Genomic DNA, 21797 nt, shown 5'->3' with positions numbered 1-21797 from the left:
AATTGTGTGTAAACAATTGAGAAAAACTGTAATCGCCCCTATCTTCATATGAGATGTTATGAACTGCACCAACTTTATGTGTATGATTAACCTGACATCCTCTGAGAGTATGTCAAGTTTTATGGATCTACCACTCTTGGGCCTAGCTACTACACCTTCAAGGTTTGTTTGGTCCCCTACTGCAGTTTTTGCGAACTGAGCCTTCTTGTCAGGTGACATCCAGTGGGAGGGTTTAAAGAGGAGGGGTAGCCATTTTTGCTGTTCGGCATAGTTCTGAAAAACACACTGCACGAACGCTGTGACGTTTCTAGGAAGATAGTTGCATAGACATAATTAAAAAAAAAACACTAAATCCTGGACATCTGTGGTAAGTAGTGCAACACAGAAGGTTCGATCAGCCAGTGCTTCACACACAACTCTAACTCGTTATAATTTCAATTACAGTCGAGCTAGCTAACAACTAGCCAACATTAGCTTTATATTTTCCGTATGACGTTGTTGCTGCTTCGATTTTGCTCTAAGGTTGGCTAACGCGAATAAACAGGCTGGTCTTCAGTAAGTGATATAATGATGGATGCACCCACCAGCTGTCTTGCAAACTATTTCGTAGTAGACAATACTTCAGGCCGAGTAACTTGCTTACTTTATTTGATAATGTCATGCACCAGACTCGGTATTCCGTAAACGTACACCAGCACTGGTGGGCTAGCTTGAAAGCTAACTTAAAACAACTACGGTTAACGTGATCTATTACGCAGGATAACGATAACTACATGGCTAACATTGACTTGATTTCGTTTTATCGTAGGTTAAGGTCAATGTCCACACTGTTTACTAGATGCAATGGCAATTTAAGTAATTGAGTCACGTAAAATAAGATGATATTGCTGCAATATCAAAACTCGCTATCGAAAGGGTAGCGTTAACTTGAAGACGTGCAACGTTAACTTCACGTAAACTAATGTTAACGGCATGTTAACGTTAGCCAGTTAGCTATCTAGGTAACGTCATACTGAACTTGGCTAACGTCACCCTGACCGGCTTTGGAAAAAGTGGTTTGTTGTTAGTGACTGGATGTTTGTATTAATTGTCATTGTAGCATGAAATTAAGCTTTGGGTATGTGATATGTAACTTCAACCTTACCTTACTTGGTTATCTTGGCGAACGGAGGCAAGGCCAGCAAGTTGCTAAGTTAGCTTCTTATGTTAACTTGTCACAGACCCTTTTGGTTGACTCAACGTTGGGTGAAGCTGCAGCAACCTAATTTGACAAGCACTTCGGGAGAAAATATCGTAACGTAACCACAACCTAGTTTCCAGTCTGTCATGTTAAGTGCTTAACTTATAACGCTTACGTTAACCTAATCAAATGTTGGCGTCATCCAACAAGCTAACGTCGTCGCTAGAAGCAAATGTACCATTGAGTCTGAACTATTAACACGGGCCACCTGATAGAAGTTTGTCTTTATGGTTGAGTACAATTTGGCAGATTGGACATGAGGCCATTTTGATTAGAAGTAGCCCTCATGCTAGCTAAACCGTAGCTAACCCAGTGGATTGAAGACGTCAAATGTTGAGCCTACAGTACCAAATATGAAACAGAGTTCGTGCGCGGTTTAGCCGCTCTCATGCCAGTTCCAACCAAGTAACAGTATGCAGATTTTCATGTTTGGTTGGCTAGATATGCACATACATTCAAATTCAGAGTACTTTATTAGCATGACTGTATGAGAGAGCTGGTGTTAAATATGATGGTAATATCAGTATCAGTGTTGCCAGGCTTTGGGAAATAAATTACCAATGACCCCTCATTACATCACATTACTCCATTACAAACTAATCAAGAGACAGCAGAGTATAAACTATACTGCTCGGCAACAGTGCAGACGTCTGTGCAAATGTATGCATGACTTGGGTGAAGTTGGAAAGAAATCAACAGACTGGAATGAAGTAGGGTATGGGTTGATGACTCACGTCAAGTTAAAACTGAAGATGCACAGTCAATAAGCTCCAATTCATGGGTTTCAACCGGTCCCTTTCCATAGGTGTATTAATCAAGCACCATGCAGTCTGCATTGATAATCAAGGTTCTTGATTTTATACACCTGTGGAAAGGGACCTGATGAAATCCATGAATACCCAAAGTGGGTGATTATAACAGGGTTTTTCACTTTTTAACAATGGAGCCTCATGGATAAGGTAATGTTGAGAAATATGGCACCGTGTGACCCTGTAATGGGGAAACGCATGAAGGCACATGAAGTCAGTTTATTAAGCATCAAATTTGATACTGTAATGCTAATTTGTAACATTCTGTGTAACCTATGTAGAACTAGAAAAGCACTCAGAGAGCGCAGACCTCCGCCTGTATTGTTCCTCCTAAGTTGTCATACATTTGAACCTAAACTATTCAGATCGCCACCACGTGGCCATATCAGAGAGGGTTAAAGCGGAGCGAGAGACGCAAACGTTCGATCATTTCCGCGTTCTGTCTTCGCAAAGGGGAGGGGGGCTAAATCCCCCTTTAAGCAGACCTGTTACATTCGAACTGAACTGCTTACCAATCTGACAGAGATCGATATTCCACTATGACGTCTTTGCAACATGCCTCTTTAAGCAGACAGGAACTGTTCGAATTTTGCTTCCATAGAGATGCATTACGTTGCTCTATCTTGTCAATAATTAAGGATCTTTGGCCATATCATGCCATGACACCGCTAAGCGAAAAACATAAACGGCTCCGGAATCCCGACGGATCACTCCCAAAATGTGATCAGTTCTTCCGACAGACAGACACCGGTCCCCAATGAAAACATAACCTCCTTGGTGGAGGTAACTAGAAAAGCACTCAGAGAGCACAGACCTCCGCCTGTATTGTTCCTCTAAGTAAGCTATCAGGATACAACTCATAAATGACGTTATGCACTCCAATATAATGTCTATGAAAAGTCCTTTCGTTTAGAAAAGTTCATAGTCCTTTGGTTTGGCTTCTACCATTCTAAAGCGCGCAAATGTTTTTATCCATGCAGGCCACGAGCTTAGTTCGTCGTTGAACGGATAACTTTTATTATTAGCTCAGCCTACTTCTTCCTTGGTTGTCATACATTTTAAAGAGACCCTATGCAACTTTCTGCAGGAGACGATCGCTCTTTGTTTACATCTGGCAGTCTGAGACGAAGAACCACGCTTGCAATTTATATGTTTAAATATAGCCTATACATGTATAAATATACACACTAAAGCTGTCGGGGAAGCTCTGCAGAGAAAATGCAAGCATAAAACGAGCGAAAACGAAAAACGAAACTGAAACCAGAGATGAAATCGCCAATCCTGCATAGTTCCTCTTTAACCTAAACTATACATACCATGCCATTACACCACCAAGTGAAAAACATAAATGCCTCCTGTATCCAGACGGCTCAATGGATTTTCATTGAGTTATCTTGCTAACAGACAGACAAACACAGACAGACAAAGAAACAGACCGACAGACAAACAAACGGTCCCCGATGAAAACATAACCTCCTTGGCGGAGGCAACTAGGCCTACTGCCGACATCGAGCAATATGAAACACTCAGATTTTGGGGTTGCTCCTCTCAAAGCGCGTATCTCCCTCCCTCCATTGTGCATAAATGACAAATTCAAGGGATATATATATTTTTTTTTTGACCGATTTTAAACGAAGGAGAGAATTTCCGCAGGCAGAAATGAGCGTAGTTATGCACTTTTTCTGACTTGCGCACTCTTACGCACATGGGAGAATTCTCCTCGTGGTGCATCCATGATCTTCTTTTATGACTGTGATGCAAAATGCTTTTTCTTTCCTTTGTCTTAGGTTGATGTCTTTGGAAGCTGTTCAACTTCGAAACTTGGAATAGGAAGAGTGGATGTGGAAATACTAAAATGACTGACACTTTGGTGTCTTGGCCTCTTCTCATGGGTCAACACCTTTGAAAAAGTGGACTTGGCCATTCTAGCCATTTTTTTCTGCTTGCAGCATCACTGACTCCTTTATTGAATGAATCTTATTTAAAATATTCAAAGAAAACATTATTGGAAGAAGAACGAAGAACCTGAAGTTATCTGAAGGGATTTTTTTTTTTTTTTTCGCTGTCGTGATTTTTCTTTAGGAGTTGCAAGGTGCAGGACGGCAAATTGCACATATCCTTGCGAACTCTTGTGAACAAAAGCATAATCCTTTGTTACATCTGTCAGATTGAATTAGCTGTTTTTGAAGAGGAACGATGAGTACTGCAAGAACAGAGAGCCAAGTGATTTTGGGCTTGTCTAATCAGAATGGCCAGCTTCGGGCCACAGGAAAGCCAGCAGGTGGCCCAGGTGGAGGGAGTCCTCAACAACCAGCAAGCCAAGTGAAGGCCTCCAGCACAATCAACAATGGCAGTTCCCAGCCAGCACCAACAAACACAGTCATCAAGTAAATATCAAGCTCTAAACTTTATTCCTCGTGAAATCACTTTTTTTGTTTGTTGTGGGGTTTATGAGGCTCACTGTTTTAAGCAAAATATGTCTTATTCTACCATAACATGTTGTGAATGTGCATTAATACTAATGGTTTTTCATGGATTTTCCCCAATCAGACCTGGAGATGACTGGAAGAAAAACTTAAAGGTCCCTCCAAAGGACATGAGAATGAGAACTTCGGTGAGAACATGACCAATTTAAACAAAGTGAATTCTTGATTAGCTAAGTGGAGGACTAATTGTATGGCGTTCTTTACAGGATGTGACCGCGACAAAGGGGAATGAATTTGAAGATTACTGCTTGAAGCGGGAATTGCTTATGGGGATCTTTGAGATGGGCTGGGAGAAACCTTCCCCTATTCAGGTAAGCACTTAACAAAAGTTCGACACAGGATTAGGCCATCTTTAAAAATGGTTTGTTAGCCATAACCTGACTGACAGTCAAATTGGGTCTGACCCCAAAAATTACTTTGTTTCAGTCTTTTGTGGAGACTATAGACTACTTTCTTATGTGACTAAGGGAAACTTGTCATATTATTTTCAAAACAGTTTTATAGTTTGTTCTTGTGCAAAGGTAATAAAAGGAAATTGCACTATTTGGATACAGGGAAGTTACTGGGAACCACAATCGGAATCCCCGAAAGACCCTCCTGGCACGGTGCACTTTATGTGTGGCCCAATTAGACGACAGTTGATTTTGATCAGTAGATGTTCCTCTCTCCAGCAATAGCAAAACCATCCACCGAAGCCACTGCGCATGTGAGATAATAATGGCTCTTAAAAATGACCGAAATTTAGAGGGAGGAAAATGTTGCTTTCAGTGGTTCAGATAACCCCCTAGTGCACCGTTTGGTCTGTAATACTATGCTACCTAGGCTCTATGGAAATATTAACTCATTGGCTGCCAGCCATTTTCAGTGCAGAGCGCTCCGTACTGCCAAACGTTTTACAGCATTTTGACTGTTTTTCTAAGATCCACCAAACAGTGAGTTTTATGACTATGTAAACACACAAGCTACCAAATGAAAGAGTAGACTCTCTTCTTTCACCAGGAAAAACGGTTTGTTTCTATCGTTTTCCGTTCTTTAGTAATCGTCAGTAGAACATGGGTTAGTTTTGCTATAAACACCTGTTTTTGACCAAAAAAATGGAGAAAACAATCTTTTTGTGAAAATCAACTTTTTAACATTAGCATTTCAGTAGTATGTCAACCACGATTGCACTGTTATCTCGTCAGTCTCTTCAAGGTTTCTAGGGACTCTGGGGACTTAGCAAGCTAGCACTAGCAAAGTAGGGATGGCGAAAACTACACATTTTCTTGACCGACCACCGAGGCTCATTAGCCGGTTGAAACCGGTTAACCGATTCGTTTAAAATAAATTATGCTATTTGAAATAACAGCCAGCCACGCAATTTCCCAACTCTCATCTCTCTGTCCCCCGCTCCTACACACAGCCCCAGCGCCGCCCTTTCACTCACGTCACTTTTTTAAATCCCCAACAGCGCCAAACATGAGTCCTGCAAACCAAGGAGCTTGTAAGTGGAGGACAAATGGTTCCTTCGCTCCGAAAATGGTTTGGGTACAAGGTGATCGCATTGCAAATAAAGGCGTTTGTCTAGCGTTAGAAGCTCATTTGAAGCTGAAATGGCCGTGGCTCACTTATGAAAATGACAGCTCCGAAGAGACGCAGCTTAGTTTGAGGAAGTGCTAACAATAATAACGAAAGATGATCATTACCTTATCTGTTACCATTGATGACCCTTCTGAAATGTAGATGTAATGTCTTTCCCAATCTAAGCCCATTTTATGCGGAAAGTTGCTTAGACTGCAACACGATAAAACCAATGGATAAAACAGCGCACTTCCAGATTGCAAAAGACGCACCGGCCACCGCTGTGATCTCGTGCCAAATGTTTTTATTGGTTTATTACGTAGCATAGCCTACAAGCTGGCGAGTTATAAAAAATTGAGTGTGAGGGATAATTTGTTAACTTCACGCAAAAAAGATATTCTTGGAATGAGATGGCTAGCTGTAGTAGCGTTTAGTCCACTGTCTTTAGCCTAATTTAAAGATGCCTCTTTTTTCTTTTTTTTTTTTTTTAACCGACTAGCGACAACTTTGGTCGGTTAACGTGGATACGGTCAACCATCGGTCAAACAGTCACCGGTTAACATCCCTATAGCAAAGTTGTTGTTAGTCTATATAGCAATATCCAATGTATGGATGGATCATACCGTTCACGTGTTTTAAGAAGTAAGCATATTTATTCGCTGGACCATGTGCAAACTAGATCCACTGTGGTCAATCTTCAGTGTGTTTGCTTGCTGTATGTCTCTGCATGTGGCTCTGCAGGCAGATACTAATCATCCAAATGGCACTGCTGCCTTCTAGCGGTTCGGATCGCTAGTACAGTCTGTTTACAAGCCTGAAACTCTGCCAGATCGTTCCTAAGCCCACCCATGAGCCCTCCCCATTCTATAGACGTCAATGGCAGTCAACGTAAGTGTCTAAATTGACGTTTAAAGACATCAATGGCAGTGAATGAGTTTAGCTCATGTTCATATCGTTATCAGGATAATCAGGGTAGCCATTGCAATTTCAGTCATTTTCAGCCATGAATTGTTGGATTTTTTAGGGTCTCTGAGGGGGGGTCCCAGAACACCATATATTTCAATTATATTTCATTTTTAATTATAGTTCATAGTTCCACATACTTATCACACATACAAAGTATGAGCCAATTTGGCCGACCCCCATCTTCCGACCTCTGCCTGGTTTTCTCATGAAATGACCCTTAAAACCATCTTTCTTTGTTCTTGCGCAAAGGTAATAATAGGACCAATGAAGTAAATTTCAACCGTTTTCCTGTTGGTCTACGTGTCTCCTGTGCAGGCTCAGGGGACGTACATGTGACGTAGGCACGTAGTCTGTCCGAGTCTGACCTATGACGACGCTTTACTCTCTCTGGACGCGTATGCATTACCTAACCTACGTTACTTTCCTGTCCTTGACTGGCCTTGAGTGGCCAAGTCAGAGCCCTGACTTGACTTGAAGAGAGCAGTCCATCGCCGTTCCCCACAGAATTTGACTGAATTTGAACAATTCTGCAACGAAGATTGGGCATATATTCCCCAATCTAGGCGTGCGTAGCTAATAGAGAGATATCCAAACAGATTGATGACTAATGAAAGCGAAAGCAAAAGGAAGCTCTACTTAGCATTGATTTTGGAAAAACATTTATTACTCTGCCGATAAGACAGTCACGAGGTTATAATGCCAATCTCACAATGTTGTATTACTCCAAAATAGAAAAGGTTTGTACAAAGTGTGGCCGCCTGGCCGTGCGAGACAGGATAGTGGGTCAACCAATTGGAACAAAGTAGTCAGACACAGAGGTTGCAGTGAAACAAACTTAGGAATTTATTTGTAATTCGTGGGAAAAGGGGGTGGGGAGCAGAAGGCAACTCAAATGTCTGCAGTGCTGGACCGAGGCAGTCAGAGGGCTCGGGTCGGCGTGAGAGAGAGATAGAGACAAGGACAACGTTAGTGGGGAGTGCGGTCCCTGCCACTGTCCTATTCCCCAGCCTTCGTGATCTTCCTGATCGGTTGTCCTGGAAGTCCTGGCCTTCTTCTCTCGCTCCAGTTGGTTGCAGCACACTCCAATCCAGGAAGTTCCACTCCAACTAGGCTCACACAGTCCAACAGTTTTCAACAGGCAAAACAGAGAGGTTACTTTGTGAAAGGGGTGGCCGTAGGCCCTTACCCTGAGACTGGTTTTGACGTCGGGTTTCCGCTCTTCAGAAGCTCAAACCAGTCTGCCTGAGGTCTGTCCTGTTCAGCTTTAAAAAGGCAGCCAATTGCCTGATTAACACCCTGCACCTGGCCAGAGGCAATCAAAGACACCTGGGGGGGTGGAGCTTCATCAGGACAGCTCTGGGGTAGTACCGCCCATCCATTACCATGCCTCTCATCTGCCTTTGTTGGTCTGTTTGTAGCCATGTGGGGCACTGACCCCTGACTGAGCCCTCACAAACGGCGTAAAACACTGCAGCTGTAACGTTATTTGATGTCAAAAGCGGATTCAATGGAATGGCTAGATGGGACTGGTCTCCCATGGTGTCCGCCATAATGTCTACGCTCTCCGAACGTTCGCCTGCCCCCTTGCTCTGAAGCCTGTAGTTGTGGGCATCACACCTCGCGCATGCGCAGAACGTACGCTCGGCGTCGCTTCGGTGTGCTCCGAGGCACTTTTTTGACCGACGAGGGCTGACTGATGAGTTCGACTGCTTTTCTGTCACCGTTGGTGTTGGTTGGTGTGTCCCGGCCTAAGAGACCGTGGGAAAAAAACGGCAGAGCTTTCCCATGCCATTTTCCTTGTTTGGAACTTCAAACAGCCAACCTCTTGGTCAGTAGTCAATGAGTTAATTGATTACTCTCTCCAGCATCCAGAAATACATTAGTGCTGCCGCGATTATTCGAATATGAAAATAAGCCAATTTTTTTAGTCAGTCGTTTTGCCATGGACCCCCTATTTATTTTTGGTCTCCCGTCTCTAACGGCTGTAATGTTATTTATTCTGTTATTAACTCTTGAGAAGCACAATGGCTGTGTTTGGATGTTCAACAGGCTACTTAGACTTGATGTGTAATTTAGGCAGTAACTTGTTGGCAATAATGTTTTATACAGCAGCCTGCATGCTTTCAGCACGATTCATTAAGCAGAGCTAAGCGGGGGGATTTGAGCTAATAGGCTAGTCCAGACTCTGACTAACATGGTATTGTGGAAATTGCAATAAATAAAGTGAAGAGTGCCTCACGCTGACAACACAATGGTGTGTCGTTTATTCATTGATAAATAAAACCGTTGAAGCAAACATGATGCCGCCCGTGATATCAACAATCAAGGTGCGCGTCGTTAAAGAGACTGCGTCTTTAACACAGAACGAAATAAATTGACGTTTCGTGCGGAACGCATCTCAGATAGTAGTCTAACTAACTCACAACACAGAATACACTTACCACAAGCATGTAGTTAAGTAAGAGGATACATCTGAGTAACAGTTTGGTGAATTATGCCCATAGTATCAACTACAGCCTATACTATAGCCTAGCAGGGGTGTCCAAACTACGGTCCGCGGGCCAACTGCGGCCCGCCAAGCACTTTAGGGCGGCTTGCCGAGCATTCATTAGTTTATCATAGGTCCGGCCCGCCACATACTATTTTTCCCAGCAACGACGTTGTGGTTAACGTTACAGCAAACTGCTTTACACTCTTCTTAGACAACGTTTGCAATGTCAAAACAGCATGTGATTATACTCGTAATCTCCATTGCAGCAGATCTAATTTACGTTATGTTACTCATTTGATTGGGAATGCGTTGAGCGCGCACAAAAGGGGGAGAGAGCGCCGCTGGATCCAGCTGGCTTGTCATTGTTGATTACTGATGCCTCCTTTTTTATATAAGAAACGTTTAAGGCGAGACACGGCAGTTGAAAACATTGTTTTTGTGACCTCCGGTCAATTTCGAGATTTTGTGCTAGTTTGCTACCTTAGCATGTATTCTACCACCCTACTACAACAACAAAGTCCGATTTGCACATTTAGGTGTTTATTTCACGAACTTTTGTGTGCTCGCGCCTATGTATTTCTCCACATTTTCTCAAAAGTTCCCATTCTAAAATGTAATGTACTCCCGCGAACGTGATCCAAATCATATCGTGTCTCACACTGTTGGAAAGCCCTGTTCCTCCTGCATAACGCCATGCAATCCAAATATGGACATTTCCTTTGTATTGGCAACCAATCGCGAAAGTTCAAAGACGAGTCTAAGCTGAGAACGAATCTCATTGGCTGTGTTTTAAGGCTGTTTTCTCAAAACTAGTTATTTGCGGTTTTGAGTCATTTTCCGGTAGATACTTCTCAGCCTCTGTAGCACCTATCTACACCAAACGTTCCAGTTATACACTTAACAGTATTCTGAAGACATTTACAGAGGGATTTGTTAATACATCATTCCTGGCCTGATTTATGTGACATGTTAATCAAAAAAGCATGGCAAAAATCGTTTTTTTAAGGCTATGGACAGTATATTTGGATTTCCTAGGCAATGAAAGCAGATATCCTGAAATCCTTCTGTAATTTTATTGTAATCTTGTTTGTAAACAACATGAAAGAATAATTTTGCACCTGGCTTTATCATATGCTCAGATCTATCTACCGGAAATATATGCAAAATCATGCATATTTAATGAGATAATGCCTCATTTGCATAATTAAGCATACACATTTCAAAAACTTGTAATACATTTTTTTCTCATACTTGTGTAAGTAATCAACTGAGGAAGTTTCATGGTGATACCTATTATTTAAAAATTTTACCCTATTCAACTGTAGTGTCTCGCCTTAAAGAATAAACGTGAAGACAACAGTAGTTCCACTCCTGACAATTTATAAACTGTGAGAGGCCATAGGCACAGCAGCCACTGAGTGGAGCTGGCAAGAGCCTTAAAGTGACAGTGCACCATTTATAAATTAATTCAACAGCATTATATTAACCGTATTTTAAAAAAATGACTGTCATTATTATCATTAAAATAACATAACAATGCCATACAAATGCTATCTGGCCTATGCTTAGAATGTTAAAAGGCTACATAGGCCTATGGCTATATGTCATGTTTTGGCCCTTCAGCTGAGTTAAAAAATAAAACGCAACAAAACAAGTTTTTTGTGATAAAATAGTCTTTAATCGAAAAATTAGTCGAAGGAATTAGTTGTTAGTGGCAGCACTAAAATACATCCCACCCTCAGCCATTCAGCACAGATTTTTAAAAAAAAACTTTTAATCTTATGGCAGCGACATCAGAGTGCCGCAACTCTCTTTCTATGGCTCTGGGTGTGCCCTATGACTTCACTGAGGCTCAGGTCTAAGAAGTTTAAACCGATTGTCATTTTACCGCACTGTTCATTATCAGCAAACATCAGTGTGTTTACTTGGAAAGAGTACTGTATATTTTCATATGATTTCTATTTCCATCAAGTTTTGTCTTACATTTAATTTAGAAGTGGTATTAAAAGGTCTTAAAGTCTTAAATTTGACTTGTTTATACCTGTAGACACCCTGGAAATGAATGAGCCCTTGTAATCAACTTTATATGTAACACTTTATTAAAGCGCTGTAGCCATGTTGAAGGTATTTCAAGTATGTTGGCGATTGAGACTGCTCTTATGCCCTGTTAGGAGGAGAGCATTCCTATTGCTTTGTCAGGGAGGGACATTCTGGCCAGAGCAAAGAACGGCACTGGAAAGAGCGGCGCCTACCTCATCCCCTTACTTGAACGCATTGACCTGAAGAAGGACTGCATACAAGGTGAATTTTTGAACGTGTAATGAAATTAAATGATATTGATATTTTCACATTATGCCATGGATGATTTTGAATGGCTAGATTCATTTGGGAAGGAATGAAAATGGGAAATTATTTTTTTTCAGCAATGGTCATCGTTCCTACTCGCGAGCTGGCCCTGCAGGTGAGTCAGATCTGCATCCAGGTCAGCAAACACATGGGCGGAGTCAAGGTTATGGCAACTACTGGTGGCACCAACCTTCGTGATGACATCATGCGACTTGATGAGACGGGTATGTTGTGAAGTTACATTACATGAATCACAAATTAATATCGCTCACCAACACATGTATTTTCACTTAATTATCTTTTCCTTTATAGTACATGTAGTCATTGCCACACCAGGAAGGATCCTGGACCTCATCAAAAAGGGAGTGGCCAAAGTCAGCCAAGTGCAGATGATCGTGTTGGATGAGGCAAGTGAAATGAATAAAGGAATAATAATAATAAAAGAAGAATGTTAATGCAATTTATTTTTGAAACACTCAACCTGTGTTGCCTACTTATGTTTTAAACAGGCTGATAAGCTCCTGTCACAGGACTTTGTGCTGATGATGGAGGAGACTCTGAGCTTCCTATCCAAGCAAAGACAAATTCTGCTGTATTCTGCTACTTTTCCCATCAGTGTGCAGAAGTTTATGGTATGTTTTGCTAAGGGAATAATATCTCTCAGGTTTAGACAGCCAAATTAGTCCAGCATCTACAGCTTCTCAGGCAGTATAAGGACTGGTTGTTTTTGGGAAATTGTGATTTCATCCAACTCATTTGCATATGTGATGTGGAGATACAAGTCTGTGTATTTCCAGCTGATATATGCATAGACACATGACCACCCTCCAAAAAATCATATTTGCCCACCTCAAACAAACCTAAACAAGTTATTTGTGTGACTGGGTGGTTGGATTAAGATTGACAGACCCCCTCAGTAATGAAAAACAAACAAATGGTCCATGTAAAAGAATGTCAGAATTTGTGCCATGGATATGAGCTGCGTAAAATTCATTGTTGACCTCAATGAGCGTATTGGTAAAGGAAGGTTGTACATTCTATCTCTTCATGTTACACATTCTACTGTTTGATCAGATATGTAACCGGTGATTGTTGTTGAGACAATCATGTAGTGAAATATTTTTTTCTTCTAGAATTCCCATCTGCAGAAGCCTTACGAGATTAACCTAATGGAGGAGCTGACTCTGAAGGGTGTGACTCAGTATTACGCCTATGTCACTGAAAGGCAGAAAGTACACTGTCTTAATACTCTGTTCTCTAGGGTGAGTTCCTAGCATTTTGGTTCCTAGTGTTGAGCACTTCCATCCTTTTTTCTTCTCTGTTTAGTTGTCAGTGTATGGAGTTTGTGACTTCAGAATTCCATTTTTTACACATCTAGTGTTTGAGACCAGTATTCCTCATGCATTTTTCTCTCTGTCCTCACCCCCTTTAGCTCCAAATTAATCAATCAATAATCTTCTGCAACTCGTCTCAGAGAGTTGAGCTCCTGGCAAAGAAAATCTCTCAACTTGGCTACTCCTGTTTCTACATTCACGCAAAGATGAGACAGGTATGTGGTTGCTGTCTTATATTATTATATCTACACCTGTTAAAGGATTTAAAGATAAATAACGGGCAGGTTTCAGATAGGTACTAATGTTGTAAAGCTGCAGTTTGCAAGTCTGGCAGATTGAGGGGACACGGTACACTACCCAAAACACACCATACCTACTGTGAAGCTAGCCTGACTCTCGCCAGACCCTTGTAGTTCTGCCATGCTCCACCAGAGGCGTTTCGCTGAGCTCCACACAAGGGTCTGGACGCGAGGGCAATCCAAACCCCTGTGCCAGTGATCAAAAAATGAGCAGCCAATCAGGAGCGCCGAAGCGAGTGTTTGACTCAAATGACAATGGCGGCACGCAGCGAGGAGTCTTGTGCTGATATTGATTCTGCTGTTTCAACCGTTTTGTCGAATCTATCGAGTATTCATTCTTTCAGAGAATAGTTTTGAAGACATTTATTGGTGGCAAGGATGTTTTTACTCTTCTTCCGACCGGGTTTGGCAAGAACTTGAAGAAGCCTAGCACGTCATTCAAGATAACAGGCAAGTGGTTTATCAAATCACATGCGAGGATGTTTTACAAGGACCCGCCTTCAGAAATACATCTCCTATCGAGAAGTCCCAGATCCTTGTGTGAAGCAGACGGTGAACTACAGGATCTGGCGAAAGTCAGGTTACTGTGAAGCATGGTGGGGGCAACATTATGTCGGGGGGATGTTTCTCTTCAGCGGGGACTGGGCAATTGATCAGGATAGAAGGGAAAATGGATGCTGCCAAGTACACCCAAATTCTTGAGGAAAACCGGTGTCCCTCTGCTAGACAGCTGAAGATGGGCAGGTCATTCACCTTCTAACACGACAATGATCCTAAACTTACTACTGCCAAAAGAACGTGATAGGAAGGTGAATGTCCTTGAGAATGTCCAGAGCCCTGACTTAAATCCTATAGAAAATCTGTGGATTAACTTGAAGAGAGCAGTCCATTGCCGTTCCCCACAGAATTTGACTGAATTTGAACGAATTTGAACAATTCTGCAAGGAAGTTTTGGCATATATTCCCCAATCTAGGCGTGCAAAGCTAATAGAGATATCCAAACAGATTGATGACTGTAATGAAAGCGAAAGCAAAAGGAAGCTCTTCAAAGTATTGAATCAGGGGTATGATGACTTTTCCAAACATGTTATTCTAGTTTTTCATTTTTTTTTTAATGTTCAGCTCAATTTGTAAATAAAATGGGTTTTGATTTCAGGCTGTAAGACAAAAAAGTAACTAATTCACTTAATTCACTTAATTACTTATTATGATTACTATTACTGTTATGGCCTGTAGTGGACAAAAACTGTTTTACAATTATATCAATTATATCAGTTATTATGATTAAATTGATGTTACATTTCAAATCTGGAAATGCTGTTGATGGACTGTTAGTTTAGTAAGTTTGATGCATATTAGAAGTGTTTCTGTTAGGTCAGGTATGTTTCTAAATCAATTTTTGACTGAATTTTGACCTATATTAGGTTATTAGTCCTAATATCTGCTATTTCTGTTTTAATTAAAATTGTCCAAAATAACAATTGGAAGAGATTACATAGGGGTGTCACAAAGTTGATGAAAATTACATCTCAATCTCAAACTTTGAAAATAAAAGTAGAATCGACAATGCAGCCACATCCCCAGTGTCACATCCAGCATGCATGCCAAGAGACAAAAAAAAAAAAAAACACTACAGCGCGTTATCTTTTCCAACTTAATGCTGCATCCAGTTAAAAAAAAAAAAAAACATTAATTGAAGTTCGACTTGCTACTCTGAAATCTCTGGTATGGAAATACAGGTGGGTCTCACAAAATTGGAATATTATGGAACATTATATAGAATTTGAAAGCCAGATATCCTTAAAGGAATAGTTTGGAATTTTGGACATTCATCTCCAACTTTGCCGAGGTGATATAGGTCGGTGGAGACCGTTTTTATCACGATTAACCACTTCCTTCAGTTGCAGCGTTCCCCTTTGCTAACGCTGGTTCTGAGCTAACGCATTTCAACAGTAACATCCAAAACAGTCTTACTCACTCCACAGCACACCCGAGACAAGTCAATTAAAACGTCAGACTATCGATATACATGTCCGTGTTGATGGAATAATTTTAGAAATAAAACTAACCTTGCAACTCAATGATTTATTACATTTTGAGGGACTAGTTTCTCAATATCAATCCGCCACTGCCATACAGGGAACAAAGTAGGCTATTGCAATGCGATGCAAGGTTAGTTTTATTTCTAACATTGTTCTACCAACACAGGCATGTGCATTGATAGTCTGACGTTATAATTTATTTGTTTTGGGTGTTCTGTGGAGTGTTTTCAGTGGCAGGCTGGATGTTACCGTTGACTTGCGTTATCTCGGCACCAGATTAGCACGAGATGAACGCTGCAACTCAAGGAGGGGCAGAAATTCACTGAAAATGGTCTTCACCAACCTATATCCCCCCGACTAAGTTGGAAATGAGGTCCTATGTCCAAAATTCCGAACTATTCCTTTAACTTTTTGTGAGTAGTGTATATGTAATGAATCTCGAATATATGAAAGATTCACTTTTTGAAATAAATTAGGGGAGAAAATGAACTTTTCCACGATATTCTAATTTTGACACCCACCTGTATTTTGTCGCTCATTCATGTAAGTTAACACTAACTTAGTCAACGGAGGCCACAAGAAGTTGATAGGGATTTTCTTTGCTGTTGTTGGCTCATTTTTGCTCATATCATCCAATCCGGACTAAGACCATGCCTGCACGGAGACAAAAATGTTTTTCTTGCTTACTTCTCTAAAGACTAAACGTTTTTTTTTTACCTTAAAAGAATGTATCCAAAATCATCTCAGTGGTTCACCAACTTGTAGCAGGATGAACGACACTTCTGCATTCGCTTTGCGCCATAGCCGCACTAAGAAAGTTTGCCAGATCGGGTAGCAGATCTGTAGTTCGATGGAATGAGACAAAAGAAACTACAAATTTTACTTGCTTCAATGTCGCAATACATCATACTGTACTTTCATAAAATCATGCAACATACTCAACCTTGTCTGTGGACATCGTTATTTGCTGGATCGACAAATAGCGTGCGTGCATGCGACAGAGGAAAAGTGCCTTAGTGTTGCTTTAACAAAAACATTGAAAATTAAAAATCAAATTGTGACTTTAAAATTTTAAATTAACTTGAAACGAGCACTTCCCCAATGGTCTAGTAGTCATTAATAACATACAATTATCCAACACAATCACATATTTTGAGGTACAGACACATATGGATTACGTCAAGCACTTACCCTGACCGTGAAACTATCCTTTTATGTGTTGCAGGAACACCGTAACCGTGTATTCCATGACTTCAGAAATGGTCTCTGCCGGAATCTTGTCTGCACTGGTAAGACTTGCCTCCCCGAAATAAGAATTTGTGCCCATCATCTGTCATTGCAGCAGACAAGACTTTCACCATGGTCACCTTCTGTGTAATGAACATTTATGCATCATGTATCATTTAAGTATGTTTATTCTTACTTAAGTTCTTGTTTTTAGATCTCTTCACCAGAGGAATTGACATTCAAGCTGTGAATGTGGTGATAAACTTTGACTTTCCCAAGCTTGGAGAGACATACCTTCATCGTATTGGCAGATCTGGTATGCAGTCATATTCAAATGTGAACCAGTGAACACCAATCCTCAATATGATCAATGGTAAATAAAATTCCTAATAATTATTTTTGTCTATGTATGTGACACCAGGACGCTTTGGACATTTGGGTCTCGCCATCAATCTGATCACCTATGACGATCGCTTCAACCTGAAGGGTATAGAGGAGCAGTTGGGAACTGAGATCAAACCTATCCCCAGCAGCATCGATAAGAGCCTCTATGTGGCCGAGTACCACAGTGAGAGCGGAGAGGCATTGAAGCTGTAAGAAGAGGTGAAAGGCCCTACTCTTGCATTTTTACACCCCACCCCCATGTCATACATTTTCGCATGTGTGATTTAAGCAACACGGCACAAGTCACAGTGGGGTTGGTTGTGTTTTGGCTGTAGGAACACTGAGGCCAAGTGTTAGAGGCAACCAATCCCATACTCATGAGTGCCATGTTGCTTTTATACAACAGTTTTACTACCAACTATTCAAGAGTAAAAACTTCAAATTCTGTTTTCTATCGTTTATTTTGTCGCCTTTTGTTCGTTCATTCTCCGTTCCTAAAAATAGTTCCAGTCTTGGTCTTGGCCTCTCCTGTTGCCAAGCAAGGCAGCATATCACTTTAGAGCAAAATCAGTGAGAGGCTGCATGTGCTGGTGCGCACACTTTAAAAAAAAAAGCCTATTTGCTTGTCTGTATGTCAGGCGCTAAATGGAACATTAACCCTACTCCATTTACGCCATATTCTCACTCAATAACTGTGAAGTGAGACATTAAGAAAGCCTTCCTCTCTTGTTTTGAATTGATGAAATGTTCACGTTGGAGTGACGTTGCAGTGAACAGTCCGAGTGGGGATGTCTTGGGATATCCCCACTCTGGAATGCCTCCTATCCAATCAGATATTGATAAATAGTTCAACCAGATCTAACTGTTGTATAATTGAAATCAATACTTACCACAGGTGATTTCTAAACATACTTTCTCCCCTCTCCCTCTTGCCTCCAGATCATCTTTCCCATACGCTCCCTTTAATTACCCCCACCCCCACTTTGCTGTGGGGATTTTTGTTTTTGTTTGTTTGTTTTTGTGGTCGCATCATTGTTTTGTTCTTCCCATGTCTGTTTATTTTATTTTATTTTGATTGCTCCATAAGAAATCGAAATGCCTGGTGAATGCGGGGAAGGGAATCGCGGCACTGAATAGGAGGCTGAGCTGGATATCCATTCAGAAGACTCGGACACTTCACTGAGGAGGGAAGTATTGGATAAAGGGACTCGAGCACCTTTCAATCGAGAAAAAAATGACAACCAACAGCCCACACCTTATCAGTTATTACAAGCAGCAACTCCTTTTCCGTTTAATTTTCTCCTTTTTTAACTAACTGTATCAAGTGCCTTAACAAGCAGCTTTTAAAAGTAATCTCATAATGTCCCCACACCCTCATGTACATTGTCTTTTGGGCGTCTTCCAGTTCCCACCACCTACTGCGCCCACTTCTAACACCCCAAACAAACATGCCCCCTCGCCATTTTTCTTCATTTAGTTTTTGAATAGATTTAAGATGAGACTTCTTGCTCCGTCACAGAGTGGGCACAAGAGAAAAGCCAGAGATAACGAACACATTCATGCTGTCTTCACTGCATCGGATACAACATTGCAATGAGACATGGCTGTGTATTCTCCCCACTCCTGCTCAGCCATTGTGGGACTGATGTTGCACCTAGAGTTTCCTTAAAGGCTGGTGCTGGCTGTTGATCCATTTGGTGTCGTGGAACATGTACTTCTATAGACTCTACCTTTCCTCCTCGGTCTTCATTGTGCAGACTGAGAGACATGAGCAGATACTCTACAGACTGTCTCCTTTCAACCGTGATGATTCCTTCCTGATGGAATCTGGACAAATCTTTCTTCGGCCCAAGGAGTGACATTCGTAATGGGTGGCTAATCCTCTCACTTCAAGATGTGCCATCTTCACTGCTTAATGTGGCACACTGTAAACTTGTAAATACTTTCATTTTTAAGGATTGTTTTAAAATGTGTTTAAAGGCTTGATGATGACTAGGGCATCTCTGAGATTTGGGGTTCTGTCAGCACTGTTTTTTTTTGTTTGTTTTTGTTTGTTTGTTTGTTTTTTTAAATGTATAGTTATACTGAAACCAAAGTGTTCCCAACCCCTTTCTCCTCTGCTAATGAGCAGCAAATTTGACTAAATTTATTTATTGATTCAAGAATAATTTTGTGAAACAAGAAAGAATGTGGATGCAAATGGAGGTTTCCTCCCAGATTTATAATTGGTTTACTTTGGCACTTTTCTTTAGTTAAATAGCTTCCCAAGCATCCTTAAAGCAGTGTTGACAGAAACTCTTGATCTTTAGGCTGCTAAAAAAAGTAAAGCCTTGTACAAACACACTTGCCCGCTTGCCATCTGGTAATACAGATGTGCAAGGTAGGCACACCCTAGTCAAAGTGACTTCTAATCACAACATAAACAAAAATTTGCATCATGTAGTGTAAGTCTTCTGCTGCAGTGCAGCTCAATTGGCAGATTGTAAATTAGTAAATATGATGATGCTGTTACATCGGTCTCCTCACTGCCATATGCACTAAAATGACTTCTGCAAGTGAGTACACACGAGTACCTAGACTGTTGTGAACTCTCCGCTTAGAGAGGAGGTGAAGGAGAAAAAGAAAATCAGTCTGATCTTTAACACTAAAATTGATTGGAGGTTACCGCATTGAGCTTTAAAAAAACAAAAAAAAACAAAGTGGCTCAAATGCAAGTTAAAGGCAATGTGTGCCTAATTTTTGACTGGACTTCAGGGTCCGACTGCGCTGATGATTACACCTTGTCGGCTGTCGGCCTAAGTAACTGAGGTGTTAACGGGAAATTTTATTTGGGGTGGGATGTGGGTGGTATTGGCTCCTGCAGAGGCCATGGGTGGTAATAACACACATTTGTGTGTCTACAGTTTTTTGTGTGTGGGTGTGTGCAGCAGAGCATCCCCTTTAGCGCTTAAGCCTGGGAGCTCAGAAAAAAAAAATGTGGTTGGGATACAGAGTTGAGGGCAATATTTTTATTTGAATTTTTCTGCAGTTGCATATTTACTTAAAGTAACACGCCAACATTTTGAGATTAGCTGATTTACTATCTTCCCAAAAGGTAAAGAAGGGGATACATACCCTTCTCTTATCTGTGTGTAATAACCCAGTTTGACACTGTTCGCCAAGCTTAGCGTAATTCACTGGACGTGAGTTCGACCAATTAGTCTGTAGCTAAAAGGGAGCTGTAGGCTAACTGGCCCCACTTCCAGTGAATTACGCTAAGCTAGGCTAATGCTGACAGACTGGGTTATTGCGCACACACAGAGAAGAGAAGGATACGTTTTCTCTTCTCCAACTGGGATAGACTGGAAATAAGAGAACTTCCCAAAATGTTGGTATCTTCCTTTAAGATAATATGGTTGGGGTTGGGGAAAGCTTATTTGGGTAAGTTGTTATCTTGTTAAAATGACCCCTTGATAGTCAGAGCTGCCAAACGTAATGCATGTGTGCAGACAAGCCCTCAGTGGCAATTTCCCAGTAACTGTAAGATGCTCATTGTTCCACTGTTCATCATCAAGTGTCATAGATGCTGTTGGTTTCCAACAGGCCATTTTGTGCACACGAAAATATTGAGGAAAACAATTAAATTAAATCTTTTTGAGAGTAAATTGGAAACAATGAGGACAACCTAATAGGAACTTCTTAGAGAATTGGGCAAATTTTGATGTGCAGTGGAACTTCAGGCCCTTGTTCTCTCTGCTTAGTGCCCCCTTCAAAACACACAAATCTACCAGTCATGTCATTGACCTTTCGTGGGGTGGGGGGAAAAAAACGGAGATTTGTGTGACTAGATGAGTGAACAAGGGCCAGATCGCAGGATGTCTTGGCAGCTACCTGCATTTTCCTTGTCTTGCCTTGAAAGCTGCCAGCTAACACCAAAAAGCATGTAATGCATTTATGTTAGCTGGGAGTAACTAGGCTGCAAGAGTTGAGAGGTAGCGGTGCGTATGTGTGAGTGTATGTGTATGTGTGGAATTACTTTGCAGAATGAGATAAAGGGCATCTTACCACGCAAGTGACTAAATTTATCTCATTCTTCAAAGGTTTTTGTTTGTTTGTTTTTTTGTTGAGGTTTTTGCGGGTGGGAGATTGCTACCCTTATGCATCCAATTCCTACCTCAACTGTATTTAGGGTGGTGGTTATTCAACCACATAACTCTACTATTCACAATATAGTTGAAGGATTTGGGTGCATTAGCATGGGGAGGGAAGGGAAGGAGAGTAGAGAAGACTACTTGGAAATATTTTGTTTTATGAAAGTGAAAAATTCTTTGCCCTTTAAGCCAGATTTTGTTTCCCAAATTTCAGATTGATGCAACTCCGCAGTATTTACACTGAAAAGCAAAATATTGGTAATTTGACGCTCTTTTTTTCTTCCCCACCAAAACTCAATTGGCAATATTACAGTGGGCCATTCATATATTTTATGAATCTGTGAAAAGTTAAATGCTGTGGTACCATCTGACGTGGCTTCAAGTGAAAGTTTTTGTTCGGAAATAAAGCTCACTGTAATCCACTCTTGCTGTCTTGCTGTTGATTTGGAAGTGGCCAAACCCCACACCACCTCCAGAAGTTAA

General features: G+C 41.1%; 1 protein-coding gene across 2 annotated transcripts; it reads left to right on the top strand.

Moving 5' to 3' along the window:
* Positions 1-242: 242 nt before the first annotated feature.
* On the top strand, positions 243-21736 carry ddx6 (DEAD (Asp-Glu-Ala-Asp) box helicase 6). 2 transcript variants are annotated; one of them, XM_062551698.1, is made up of 14 exons: positions 243-367; positions 3837-4436; positions 4600-4663; positions 4742-4846; positions 11724-11853; positions 11976-12122; positions 12211-12305; positions 12408-12530; positions 13032-13160; positions 13331-13447; positions 16799-16862; positions 17015-17116; positions 17222-17403; positions 18272-21736. In XM_062551698.1, the coding sequence occupies exons 2-13, from the start codon at positions 4246-4248 to the stop codon at positions 17395-17397; spliced, it is 1443 nt and encodes a 480-aa protein (XP_062407682.1). In that variant the 5' UTR covers positions 243-367; positions 3837-4245; the 3' UTR covers positions 17398-17403; positions 18272-21736. The 2 variants fall into 2 exon arrangements, with proteins under 2 accessions (XP_062407682.1, XP_062407681.1); XM_062551697.1 differs by having other exon boundaries at positions 18124-21736.
* The last annotated feature ends 61 nt before the right edge of the window (positions 21737-21797 follow it).

Source organism: Sardina pilchardus, chromosome 13, assembly GCF_963854185.1.
Source record: "Sardina pilchardus chromosome 13, fSarPil1.1, whole genome shotgun sequence".
NCBI lineage: Eukaryota > Metazoa > Chordata > Actinopteri > Clupeiformes > Clupeidae > Sardina > Sardina pilchardus.
Note: the sequence above shows the minus strand (reverse complement) of the source record. Positions and strands in the feature narration are given on the sequence as shown.